Source organism: Ptiloglossa arizonensis, chromosome 1, assembly GCF_051014685.1.
Source record: "Ptiloglossa arizonensis isolate GNS036 chromosome 1, iyPtiAriz1_principal, whole genome shotgun sequence".
NCBI classification, from domain to species: domain Eukaryota; kingdom Metazoa; phylum Arthropoda; class Insecta; order Hymenoptera; family Colletidae; genus Ptiloglossa; species Ptiloglossa arizonensis.
This window is the reverse complement of record NC_135048.1, coordinates 9,709,759-9,723,547: the sequence shown is the minus strand read 5'-3', so window position 1 is coordinate 9,723,547 and position 13,789 is coordinate 9,709,759. Positions and strand designations below refer to the sequence as shown.

At 28.3% G+C, this 13,789-nt stretch overlaps 3 protein-coding genes across 11 annotated transcripts; 2 read left to right on the top strand and 1 right to left on the bottom strand.

Moving 5' to 3' along the window:
* The first annotated feature begins 2,083 nt into the window (after window positions 1-2,083).
* On the top strand, window positions 2,084-5,499 carry LOC143147585 (NAD(P)H oxidoreductase RTN4IP1, mitochondrial). 6 transcript variants are annotated; one of them, XM_076312977.1, is made up of 9 exons: window positions 2,084-2,212; window positions 2,795-2,939; window positions 3,288-3,513; window positions 3,618-3,763; window positions 4,072-4,221; window positions 4,305-4,594; window positions 4,669-4,854; window positions 4,954-5,131; window positions 5,197-5,499. In XM_076312977.1, exons 2-9 carry the CDS (start codon window positions 2,889-2,891, stop codon window positions 5,398-5,400), a joined length of 1,431 nt encoding a protein of 476 aa, XP_076169092.1. In that variant the 5' UTR covers window positions 2,084-2,212; window positions 2,795-2,888; the 3' UTR covers window positions 5,401-5,499. The 6 variants fall into 6 exon arrangements, with proteins under 6 accessions (XP_076169092.1, XP_076169082.1, XP_076169105.1 ...); XM_076312967.1 differs by lacking the exon at window positions 2,084-2,212 and adding an exon at window positions 2,476-2,597; XM_076312990.1 differs by lacking the exon at window positions 2,084-2,212 and having other exon boundaries at window positions 2,478-2,939; window positions 4,305-4,359; window positions 4,462-4,594.
* On the bottom strand, window positions 5,107-9,172 carry Fen1 (Flap structure-specific endonuclease 1). Of its 4 annotated transcripts, XM_076313011.1 has the most exons (9): window positions 9,057-9,093; window positions 7,889-7,957; window positions 7,647-7,749; window positions 7,405-7,571; window positions 7,193-7,302; window positions 6,928-7,131; window positions 6,631-6,849; window positions 6,079-6,261; window positions 5,107-5,996 (listed from the first exon to the last, which is right to left on the bottom strand). In XM_076313011.1, exons 3-9 carry the CDS (start codon window positions 7,721-7,723, stop codon window positions 5,922-5,924), a joined length of 1,035 nt encoding a protein of 344 aa, XP_076169126.1. In that variant the 5' UTR covers window positions 7,724-7,749; window positions 7,889-7,957; window positions 9,057-9,093; the 3' UTR covers window positions 5,107-5,921. The 4 variants fall into 4 exon arrangements, with proteins under 4 accessions (XP_076169126.1, XP_076169140.1, XP_076169132.1 ...); XM_076313025.1 differs by lacking the exons at window positions 7,889-7,957; window positions 9,057-9,093 and adding an exon at window positions 9,124-9,172; XM_076313017.1 differs by lacking the exon at window positions 7,889-7,957 and having other exon boundaries at window positions 9,057-9,153.
* On the top strand, window positions 8,657-12,877 carry Rs1 (Dead-box helicase Rs1). Its single transcript, XM_076312939.1, has 14 exons — window positions 8,657-8,980; window positions 9,084-9,414; window positions 9,544-9,726; window positions 10,014-10,104; window positions 10,169-10,314; window positions 10,401-10,706; window positions 10,778-10,905; window positions 10,981-11,178; window positions 11,252-11,396; window positions 11,494-11,675; window positions 11,737-12,068; window positions 12,182-12,433; window positions 12,510-12,591; window positions 12,667-12,877. Exons 2-14 carry the CDS (start codon window positions 9,328-9,330, stop codon window positions 12,758-12,760), a joined length of 2,226 nt encoding a protein of 741 aa, XP_076169054.1. The 5' UTR covers window positions 8,657-8,980; window positions 9,084-9,327; the 3' UTR covers window positions 12,761-12,877.
* Window positions 12,878-13,789: the final 912 nt, after the last annotated feature.

Below are 13,789 nucleotides of genomic sequence, written 5' to 3'. Positions count from 1 at the left end.
TTAATTTCTTAATATACTTAATTCGAAGACTTTCGTGATTGTATTGGGTTGTTCGGAAAGTCCTTTCCTTTTTCCAAAATGGAGAATAAATAATTTAATAAAATCTTTATACACTCTAAAAAAATCGTGTTTCATTTTCACCAAAAAAAAAAAAAAAAAAAAACGAAATGACTTTCCGAACAACCTAATAGTATTTCTTGTCTTGATATAAAAAAAATAAGATCCTATTGTGAAAACCGTATTAATTTTGTTTACGTTAATAGAGAATTCTGTTTTCTCTTTTTTTTTGCACTTACCCTGGATAACTATTTTCCTTCACATCCTGCCTCTCGATTGACGCATTACTGTATTAAAAATCGTAAAGTATAATATTATAATTGACAAAGAAACACATTTTTATGTAGACAAGAAACAAATTCGATAAGAAAAAAGAATGATCATTTTTAACGAGCTAGGTTGACAAAAATGCAAGAGTTAAAGGGTTAAGAGAGAAGGTAGTTCGAGACATCGTTTGCAGTTGAAGAAATGACCTTGAGCGGTCAATTAGCTTTGTCCAGACTATAACAAACTTTTCGAGTGAGATGATCCGGTACAGCCTGTTCTTAGACACGGAACGATCCATTAGTAGAACAAAGGATATAAAGAGTGCCCCAAAATAATGAAATAAATCAAGACATACAAAGTTTTCAAGTCAAGAAAAATCGAAAACCCTTTTGCTATTTTACAATACGAGGCAGCATTTACAAGACAACATTTATGGATTCAATTCTGCAATTTTAAACGCTACGCGATAGGACGTACAGTTTCAAAGAAATACGAGTAAATAGAAAAATTGTTAATTCAAAATTATTCTTATTAAATACGTACTATTTATTGTGACAATTTTCAACGATATTTTATCGACAAAGAAATACAATAACCATCTAGCGGCAACACGTGCAAATTGAAACAACCTCGGTAGATACGCAATTTATTGTCGTCTTTTGTTCTAAAAAAATTGTGATTACAAACTTTTCCCCATTAATTACATGTTGTTTTTTTTATAACAATTTTCAACGATATTAAGCAGTAATATTATTCAGAATTTGCCAATGAGATTACATCGGAGATTTATACAATTTATCGACAGAGAAATGCAATAACCATCTAGCGGCGACACCTACAAACTGAAACAACCTCGGTAGATACGCGATCTATTGTCGTCTCTTGTTAAAAAAAAATTGCATTAAAAATTGTTTGAATCCGTTACAATTGTAATTGCAAACTTTTCCCCATTAATTACATGTTATTTATTATAACAATTTTCAATGATATTGAGCAATAATATTTTTGAATGTTCTATTTGCAGATATTTACAGTGAAGATCTATACAATTTATCGACGAAGAAATGTTACAACCATCTAGCGACCACGTACGAAACCTCGTAGTTATGGAGAAATGCTAAACATTTAAGTTTCCCCGATAGGGATAGATTTACCATCAACCGTCAATTGTTCAAATACCAACAGCAAACCCAGAATCACGAAGAAGAGAGACCAGGTTTGAGAATTAAAGCTCGGCAACTTCAATCCAACCAATCGATTCGATTCTAGAATAAAAGTACAGCGCTATTATGTCTAGGAATTAAAAGTAAACACGACGAGAATTAATCATATTGAATAAGATATGATCAAATTATAACACTATTATATTTATTCTTACAGCTTAAGAATGTAGTTTGAGTTCACAGCCGATAAGTTCATTATTACCCTGCAACAAATAATCCTCCGTCGCAGAGTACCGGTTAACAGATCTCACTATAAGAAGTTATATAAGATGTACGTATTACAATCGAGATGATTAAACTGAAGAGATAGAAGGAATCAAATTTTGCGGAAAATTAATACATTGCAATTAATTAATTGACACCTACATATATAAACGTATTAGTGTTTACTTTAATCAGTAATTTATGAATATTCTACATACACTACCCCCTTCCATCTTTTCAGTTTAATAATCTCCATTATAAAAATAATGCACCTACAAAGTGATCAGCAACGCTTTAATTTCATTTCTGTTTCCCCTTTGGATTTTCTTAATTAGAATAGTTTCTTAAGTATACAAAAACCTGCGATCGCAAGCGAAAAAGCGCCGATCGCAGGAGCAGCAACGAATTACAGATGGAACATCGATGTAAACAATTCATGTCTTCTTTTCGCAACAGAATAGGTAATAGTGGCATACTTTATCGTCTGATACTTAAACAGAGTGCTCTTGTAAGATCCCCAAATTTCAGTTACTTGTATTTTAAGAATGAAACTTTGCATTGTGAAATGGCAAGATATTTTTCAATTTTTCTTAGTATGAGGAATTTACATATTTCGGCTTGTTCCATCATTTTGGTATATCCTGTATGTTTTGTAATTTGATAACTAACCAAAATCTTGCAAAAATAGGATAGAATGTGCTCTACTAGCAAGTGCGAGAGGTGTCGCCACTACAACACCACGTGATAATGTTGCACAATTACTGTTACATCACAAACTCAAATAAATTTTCGCCAAATAGCAGCATAAACTAACCTATTTTGTTCGAAAAAAAAAACAATGTTAATGTAAATAGAAAGTTGTAAGATTTATAATAGTCATAAAACAATGATAATTATATACGTAGCATATGTCTCGACGAATTGAGAGTTACAACTTTTTATCTGTAAAATTTTCATACTCTATACCAGGAACTTGATACTATTTTGAGTTATATGCAATGTGTTAATCGTTTATTTATATCACTACTGTCTTGCATTTCCAGCTGATCAGCCGTTGTGTACAAACCTGCATTACCGCAAGTACAAAATATAAAATGTTACATTAAATTTGAACTGTCAACAAAACAAGTTTATAAAATGATGGATGAGATTTGGTTTCATCTATCAAGTCAATTTGAAACACTTTGGGTAATACCACATTTTGAAAAATTGTATAGTACTTCCTTTATCACATTTATATAATAAGCATATTTCTTTTACATAATGAATCCATTACTGTGCTATTATGGAAACTTATATTATATTTTATTATACAAGAATTATAACTTTTTTCCAATGACTCATAATTTTGTACTATCTCAAAAACCAGTGAAGTAACAAAGAAGATAACTGGTAGTTAATTAATAGATTTATATATAATCAAAATATTGTATTAAAATTTACATATTAATAAGTTAGATCAAGTATTTTTAAGAAGTTGAATTGTCTTCTATCAATTTTAATATAGTATTTTATGTGACAAATTTTTTGGAAAAGGTACAAACATCGCTAATTTTACAACAAAGTCAACAATGGATTAAAGCATTGCTGGCACAGGCACGCCAGCTTTTTCATGAATTATATGATGACGAAAACATAGAAAATGTAAAAGATATTATGCAACATATATTTAATTGGATGGTAGAAGCATGGGAACAACTACAATATCAGTATTATAATGTACATTTTAATATGAAAGCATTTTATCAACAAAATAATGAAGGTACTGCCATAACTATAAAAATATCAAAAATATTTGTTGAATTAATGCTGATATCCACTGAGGTATAGCCTTATTAGTAACAAAACGAATTTTTTCTTCTTCAGTGTCAAAAAGTGAACTAACATTTTGTGTAACTGGTATATCTATAGGTATTTTAATTGGTTATTATATTGGAATTAATTGGGGGTATGTATCCCATCATATGCATCATATGAAAGCTATTGTGTGTCATCACTATATTGGTATTGAGGTATTGCATATAATAAAATTGGTTTGCATGAAAAAAAGTACTTATTTTAAGACATTCATTGTTATTCTTATTCATTTATCACTAATAATAATTATATATATACGAACCAAAGGAAATTCATAAGTAATGTAACAGTAACTTCATGTCATGTTTGTTTACTTATTTAAAACAGTTATCCAAAAGAATAAATTATATTAAGATAAATAATTTTAAATAAGGTTCTTATATAAATACTTTTTAATGTGTAAACTAAATGTATATTCAATATAATGTATCTTAATAACTCATATCATATATAAAAAATACAGGGAGTGTCTATGGTAGATGATGCAGAAATGCCTATGATTCAAAGATGTAATGAACTATTAATACAAGTTAAAGCAGCCTCTGTTAATATTGTTGACACAAAAATTTGTTATGGCTATTCCAAAATTTATCGAAGACTTCTTAATTCTGGAGTATACAAATTTGAAACTTATTTTATTTCAATATTGATATTAATGTATATAATTATTAACAAACTTTGTCTATTTATTTTCAGAAACATAGAGAACTCCCAGTGACATTGGGTAGAGATTGTACAGGAGTAGTGATAGGTATTGGACAAAGTGTTATTAATTTTGATATTGGAGATGAAGTATTCTTAGCTGTACCTTCATGGGCTCCTGGTACAATGGCAGAATACATTGTTGTTCCAGAAACTAACGTAGTTAAACGACCAAAACTCTTTAGTTTTGAAGCATCTGCTAGTCTTCCTTATAGTGGATGCTTGGCTTGGGATGCCTTAGTTAATAAATCTACAATTCAAGAAGGCAATGCAAAAGGAAAACGGTACAAATTATTTTAAATAGGGATATATATTATTATTTATATGCAAAAACTACATTTAATTAAATATTGCACAGAATACTTATATGTGGTGGAAACACTCCTGTTGGTTGTATATTAATGCAACTAGTTAAGTTATGGGGTGGTCAAGTAGGCATAATATGTGGATCAAATGAAATTTCTATATCAAAAGCATTAGGAGCAGATGAAATTATAAAATTAAATGGATCAAGTATTGAAAAAGAATTACAATTATATGACAAGTATGTGAAATTCTAAAACCGCTCTACAAAGAAATGTATAAAATTTTATTAAATCATTAATTATTAATTAAATAATAATGAGAAATGACATTCTTATAGATATGATGCTATTTTTTATACTGGTGGTCAACCAATTAATAAACATATATTAAAGCAACATTTAGTACCTTATGGTTCCTATGTATCTACAATTCCTGAACAATTAACATCTGATTCATTGGGTTTTATATTTGGAAGTATATTTGCTGGATATGTACGAATAAGATTGCTCATACAGGTATGTAACATTTTGTACTTGCAATTTAATTCTAAACGATTACTAATTAATTCCTTGTATTACAGTATATCTTTGGATTTAATACAAATCAATGGAAAGAAGGTTCAAAACTTAAGGCAACATACTTACAAGCATTGTGTGATTTAGCCGATGCGGATCAATTGCAAATGGTTGTAGACAGAATATATGGACCTCATAATATTGAACAAGCACTGCATCATGTATTAGATCCAAACGCTATTGGTAGTACCATAATAACGTTTCAATAATAATCGAATGTCATTAAAAAGAAATTTATTTTCACTTATATTAGATGTAATAGTCTTCTATCAATACATAATGTAAATAATAACAGTAGCGTCCTAACACTGCCAAATGCTATTGAATATGAAACTATGTTCCACACACTTTATAGAAATGTAATTAGTACATGCGGTGCTAAAATTAAGACTGAACGACTATTGTAATAAAAAATTATAACTGCACAATTTCTATCATTTTAAATTTTAGCAGCTTGTACACATAAATGAAATGAGATCATATTATGAAGAAATATGAATTAACAGGCCAAATGGTAAATACTATTTGATATATATATATATATACACACAAACTGAAAAATGTTATTTAAATTTTTATGGTCTATTTTACCAAATATATATAAAAATGTATAAATATGATTACAATTATTCGCAACAATTTTATATGCTGAGAAATATATATATATAATTTGGGACAATATTGTTTATACAAATGTCACAAATTCTCAAAATTATTTTTTGTAAAAAAATTATTTTGGCTTTCCACGTGATCTTCCCACTGCACCTTTCTTAGCTTTCTTAGCTACTCCAGTTTTTTCTTCCGTCTATTTTACGACACAATACAGAGGTAAGAATGCGAAAATCAGAAGCATAATTTTTAAAATAATTATTGTTAGTTATACTTACTTTACGTTTTCCAGGATTTGGATTCGGTAAAACCTTAAAAAATGAATCTAATCTACCTTGAGTAGAAGTATTTCGTGCTTTATGTAATTTTTTCACTCCATTTTTTACTCTTTCCATATTAAATTGCTTATCACCACATAAGAATTTAATTAAACCGTCTTCATCTGGTTCTAACCATTTTAACTTGAAACATTGAAAATATTTGTCAGTATAATAAGTAGAGGCAGACATGCTATATTATAAGTGTTAAAGATGATATTTTTTTAAAAAATATAGTTAAAAAGCAACATATAACAAAAGTTCAGTATTTTGAAAGAAAAAATATAACAATAGAATTATTTTTCTCAAGATTCATTTAAATCTTTTGTATCAAATGTCTTTCATGCTTACATATTGTCTATTTAAGGAAATACTAATATCGAAAACTTGGGTAAAATTGCTTTGAGGAAAATAATTTTTTTAATTTCATAATTTGTATTCTAAAATATTACTAAATTATTCAAGAGTACTGTTTGAACTACCACCCAATATTTATAATGCACACTTCCTTACATCAATTTCATTAGTATTTATCACTTCAGGTTCTTGAAATAATAATCGAGCTTGTTTGTAATTCCAATCTTCTGGAATTGGGAATTTCTTAGTATCTAAATTTTCTATGATTTTCTCAAGTGATCTATGTGTTTTAATCAATTCAATAGCTCTTTTTGGCCCAACTCCTTTAATACTGCTTGTATAATCACAACCCAACATTATACAGAGATCAATGAACTGTAATTAATCAGAAATTTAAACAAAGCAAATACCAATAATTAATTAATAATGAAAATAGTATGCAGCCTTACTTACTTCATCATGATTTAGTTCAAGACCTTCTAATACTTTATCAAAATGAAATTCTTGCACAGGCATTTTTCTGGCTTCACTAAATGTTAATCGACGGAGCAAAATATTGCATCCAAAAGTAAGTGCATCCATATCTTCTGTGGCCACTGCAAAAACCTTATCAGCCTTGACTAAAGCAGTACACTGTGCTTCAGCTTCACATGGTGCCTTTAAGAAATATATTAGCTTAAATAACACCAGAAAATTATATTTCAATTTTTTTACCTACATCAACATAAGGAATACCCATTAACTGCAACAACTGTTTAGCCTCTTCTGCGTGTTCTTTTGTAACTTTAACTAATCGCCTATTAAACTTGTTCACATCCTCGACATTTCCTAAGAAAATACATTCGAAGAAAACATGAGAATTATGGCTAAATACATAACAAAAGTATAAAATGATAATTTAAATAAAAATAAATAACTATTTAAAATCACCAGCTTCTTCTGCAGCTTGCAAAAGTTTTTGAGCTTCATCTCTCCTTTCAGCACGTTTAGCTAATTCGCCACCTTTTAAGTTTGGAGGTTTCCCATCAAATACATATACAGGTTTTAAACCATTTTCTACCAAATGTATTGTTCGATAAAATATACCCATTAAGTGGCTATAATACAAAAGAATATAAATATAAAATGCAAATTATAAAAACACTATATACAAATATAGTATAAAAATGTACCTTGTTGTTTCACCATTCACTGTAGTTAGCTGTGCACCATCACTCCGTACAGCAATTAAAAACTGGTACAAGCACATAGATGCATCTATGGCTACTTTACGACCTGTAATGAAATATAACAACTTTAAACATTTTTTTTATGATAAAGCTGATCAATTCACAGTAAATGCTCCAAAAAATGTATCTAATTGAGTTTGAATACTTCAAGGTTCCAAATTGAACAAAATAATAAAAGAACATACCAAAATAATGCTTTAATTCCCGTTCCTTAATAGCATGAGGTGCTACATCGGCTATTAGTTTTGCTAAACCTAAAATACCCATGATGATAAACAAAACTGAATCAAGTTATAATTACTCAAACGTTGACAAATTGTAAAGTCGAGAAAAAGAGGCTAACGTAAACCACGTAGAATTCCCGCCATTAATACGCCACCGTACTCGCTGCATTATTCGCGGGCTTTTGAAGAATTTAAAATCACTATATTAAAATTCAATTCAAGTGTAAGGAAATCTTATTCGTTCGTTTCTTCTATCTAAGAGAGTATCACAGGTCCGACAGGTGTTTCGCGTAATGCGGATCACCAATTTATTTCAAATTTTGTACACAGTTAGTTAGTGAATATAATGAATAATAACGTAATAAACGTATAAATCTCAACATTCAATATTTTTTTTCTGAATGTATAATTACATTCAAAATTATATTTAAAATTTTCATACTTTTCACGTAGATGACATATATAGGTATGTATGTAAAATACTATGTAAAAAGTTGATAGTAGTAACATTTTTAACTGCTCACCTCCAAGATCGTGAGTTTGCATTTCTCTAGATTAGTCATTTTTTCTCTCTATATATGTATATACACACACTTTTCTAGTGTTTTAATTATTTTTTTTATATGAGTACTCGATTAAGTTAATAATTTATAATTACATGTGTATTCATTATGTATTAATAAAATAATTCAATTGTTATATTCAACTTTACATATCTCAGACATTACCGATTCGTTTTTATTTTATAACGATTCATGCATTTTGTCGTAGATACATGATTAATTGTATCGAGGTTACATAGTTTGGATGATTCTACTTCGAATGCTCTTTTTCTCATGAAATATAAATGTTTTATATGCAGCTAATGATATAATACTTTTGTGCATCTTATTGTATAACGTACACTTAACTAGTTTAAATGAGAAAAAGAAACCAGCGCTAGTGCGTTGCTTTTTATAAGGGAACGAAACAAAGTTCGCAAATTTAAATACAAATATATTCAATGAACAAGAATACTACTGATATGCATTGGAACACATCAATTTTTAAAAAGTAAGTAAATATTAGTATATTTAAAAGTAAAGAATAATAATTTGTTATAATTCATATATAATTTTATTATATTAACCTTAATGAAAATGGTTTTGTTTATCAGCATTCGACTATTTATCATATAGGAAGTATGAGCACATCACCTTGCCATGAAAGAATCCACAGAGGGGTAACCTATACGCTCTGCCTTGGCAATCACCTAAGAAATATTCTTCTACTGTTGGAGTAATAGAGAGGGAACTATTTGAACTGGTGGGGATTTTAGTTCTTAGTGTACATGTAAACCGTACCCACGTGGGTTAAGTATTTGGAATTTAATGTGCTTTCACTAATATTTGTAATGAAAAATGGATAATAATTGCGATTTAATAAAAACTATCGAAGATGACCAACAAATACCAAACTTCTCTGAAAATTCTGACGTAGAAGACGATGTAAGATCCCATATAAATTATAACATTATAACTTTATATGTTATAATTTTCTATAATTCTGTAAAAAGAAAAAATAATTTGTTTACTGTACAAATTTGTATATGCGTAAATAATTTAGTGCTCTAACAGTTTCAGCCACGAAAACAGAAAAGAAAGAAAAATAAGGACTTTGATAGTAATTTTCAATTTATAAATGATATTTCTGAATACAATAAAGACACATGGAATGATTTGAGCATGTACATTAAACGAAAAGCAAGAACAAAACTTGATGATAAGATTAAAGAGATTAGAAAAGGATCTGAGAATGATGTATGTAACTATATTATAATAATTGCCTGTTTGAATTTCATGTTTACTTTTAGAGGTTATTTGACAATTATATGAATATGGTCATTATACTATTTAACATTAAAATAAATCTAAAACCGTACATAAATAATTTAATATACAAAATAATTCCTATAATTAAGGATTATAATGTAATTGCAATATTTTTGAAAGCTTAATTCACAAAGATATGATATATTCAATTGTTTTCAGTATTTTAGCATTTCATATATAAGAAAACTGATTTTTGGTATCTACTTTCCTTATAGACTGGAATCAACAATGATTTCATTATAAATTCAACCGAAAGTAAAATAGAAGACAGTGAAATTTCTTTGTCGGAAGATGAACTTAAAAAGGGTAATAATATTTTATTGTACAATTTTGGATTTAAATAAAAATGTTTATATGTATTTTATTATAGATATATTTAAGACAAAAGAAAAGAAGAATAGAAAGAAAAAAGCTGTCAATGAAAATAATGGTGAAACCATTCACTTTGAAGAATATTCAAATTCAGAACCATATGCAACATTTTATCAAATGAATTTGTCACGTCCTTTATTAAAGGTATAATTGTATTGTGCATAAAGTTAAACCTTCATAATATTGTATGTAATAGTTTTCAATACTAATTCTATGTATTCTTATTAAAGGCCATAACAGCTATGAATTTTGTGTACCCAACACCTATTCAAGCTGCGACTATTCCTGTTGCATTAATGGGCCGTGACATATGTGGTTGTGCTGCTACAGGTACTGGTAAAACTGCAGCTTACATGCTTCCAACACTAGAAAGGTTATTGTACAGACCAGTAGATAGTCATGCCATCTCTCGAGTTCTTGTGCTTGTACCAACAAGAGAACTTGGTGTGCAAGTGTATCAAGTTACAAAACAATTATCTCAGTTTACAACAGTTGAAATAGGATTGTCTGTTGGTGGCTTAGATGTGAAAGTTCAAGTATGTAGTTGTATTGTGACATAAACTTAAGTATTTGTAAGCAAATATTACATTTATAACCATTTAATTAGGAAAGCGTATTAAGGAAGAATCCAGATATTGTTATAGCTACACCTGGAAGATTAATTGATCATTTAAAAAATACACCTACATTTTCATTAGATAGCATTGAAGTACTCATTTTAGATGAAGCAGACAGGTAAAACAAAATAAAATACTTGGTTTATATTCACTCTGCATTATAATTAAAATATTTTTATAATATTCATTTAAGGATGTTAGATGAATACTTTGCAGAACAAATGAAATATATAGTGCAACAATGCTCAAGAAACAGACAGACAATGTTATTCTCAGCTACTATGACTGAGGAAGTGACAGATTTAGCTGCTGTATCACTAGATAAACCTGTAAAAGTATTTGTAGATAGTAATCAAGATGTTGCCTTTAATTTACGCCAGGAATTTATACGGTTAGTTACAGAGTTTTAACTATATTTTATATAGCAAATAGCAGAGATTGCCTGCAAATGCTTTTTAATGTAGGGTACGAAAAGAAAGGGAAGGAGATCGTGAGGCACTTTTGGCTGCTTTAATTTGTAGAACTTTTCATGATCATACAATGGTTTTTGTCCAAACAAAGAAACAAGCTCATAGACTGCATATTCTATTAGGATTGTTAGGTGTGAAGGTATTTGAAATATAATTTGTTTAATAAACACATTGCATAAACATTAAAATATTTTGAAGTAATAGTATTATATTTTTATCAATCTTTTTTGTTACAGGTTGGAGAACTTCATGGTAATCTTACACAACCACAACGTTTAGAAAACTTGAGAAAATTTAAAAATGAAGAAATGGATATTTTGTTAGCAACAGATGTTGCTGCCAGAGGTTTAGATATTAGTGGTGTAAAAACCGTAATTAATTTCGTTATGCCAGCTACTATGCAACATTATATCCATAGGTAGGAAGAGGCGCGCGCGCGCGCGTGTGTGTATGTAATTATTTTATAATTTCTTTATTAGAGTTGGAAGAACAGCTCGAGCTGGTCGTGTTGGAGTATCAGTATCATTGGCTGGTGAACAAGAACGTTCGTTAGTTAAAGAAATTATTAAGAATGCAAAAAATCCAGTTAAAAATCGAATAATACCGCCTGATATAATTGAAAAATATAACAAAAAATTACAATCTCTTCAAGCTGATGTGGAAAAGATATTGGAAGAGGAAAGAAACGAAAGAGAATTGGTTAAAATGGAAAATCAAGCAAATCGTGTTGAAAAATTAATCAAGAATGAAAATGAAAAAGGCGATCGAAGGAATTGGTTTCAAACTCAAATGGAAAGGAAAAAAGAAAAAGGTTTGTTTTAAACTTTAACGTTATAGTGTCATTTAAAGTTGTATTAAATTTACAATTGTATAACATTTGATATGTAAAGTATATTTCATTAAAATAATTTATATTGCTTTTAGAGAAACTAACACTAACAGAAAAACAACCAAAGAAAAACGAGAAGAAAATCCAAAACAGAGAGCCTTCGAATATAGTTGAAGAAAAGAAAAAGAAAGTATTCAAAGAGCCTAAAAAAGAAACAGCAGAAGATAGAGCAAAGAAGGAATTAAATAAAATTGCAGCATATCAAGCAAGATTGGCTAAAAAAGGGCATAAACAAAAGAAAATTCGAACAGTCATGGATGATGATAAATCTCTAAGTAATAGAAAAGGTATATTACAACTCACTGCTGTTTATAATTCAAATAGTAAAATATTACTTTTCCTATGACATTAATTATATTTTAGCATCGTTGAAACGACCAAAGTCATCATTTGCTGCTGATTTAACGGATACAAGTAAAAAAGCTGTGAAAAGAATGCGTTATGAGTAAGTATATTTCATTATTTTATTACATGTAATAAAATGTTACATACATAAATAATTTTATTGTACATATTTTAGAGCAAATACTAAAAAAAATCAAAATAAAAGGAAAGGTGCACAAAATTTCAGCATAGGAAAGAAGGATAATAGAAAAGTTTTTAGAAAACGTTAAGCTGAGATTTTATATCTGTAACTACATCTTATTAAATACATACCATTTTACTTAATTTGTTTTATTATAGAACCGTTACAATGCGTCACTTACGTCTCACAGATTGACAGATGAATAGCACTGATTAATTGGTTTTTTCATCAGAATATGTATACTTCATAATCTATAACCTGTTTGAAAAAATTGCAGTACTATGCAATTATATACTTGTAAAAACGTATACTGCTAAAATACTTTTATATTATAAAATGTAATATTTATAAAATAGATTATAATATATTACGAAGTAATTTAAATCTATAAATTACTTTGAGAAATATTAAATGAAATTATGTCAATTTAAAATAGCAACACTGCATTGTTAATGTTTTACGAGAGAAATTAAAAATTGTAAAATTTGCATTGTACTGTAATTTTAGTGAAGAGGTAATAGGTATGTGTTAATTCTATAATGTTTAGATAATAAGATCAAACATTCATCACCATTCACAATCTCATATACATTTCCCATTCATCTTTAGGTTTAATACAGTTTAATGCTTAATGCTAATAATTCTAATGTTGAAAAAGGAAATTTTATAAAACCTAGGCCCATTTTAAATTACTCGAGAATTCGATTCATAGTTGTATCCAATTTTTTTTCTGACTTCTTTAAGAGCAAATGTATATGTTAACTTATAACATTTAAATTTCTATAAATTTTCAAAGAAATTATCTATTTTTTAATTTTTCTAGAATTCCAAATACATTCTATAAGGAAAAGGAGATGTAAACTTAACATATTAAAGGGTTGTCTTAGTTCTCTTTTATTGTTGATAATAATGGTTAAATAAAACACTATTTTGAAAATAATTCAAACTAACACACTGAATTTAAAATAAATGATGACACATAAATTAAAAACCATTCATATATATAAAATTATTGTTACATAAATATTTATAAAAACGTGTTTTTCATTAATACAAGGTATTTATAAAGTACAAGATAAAAAAATATTCATTTGTCTTTCTCTAAGAAAATGAATAT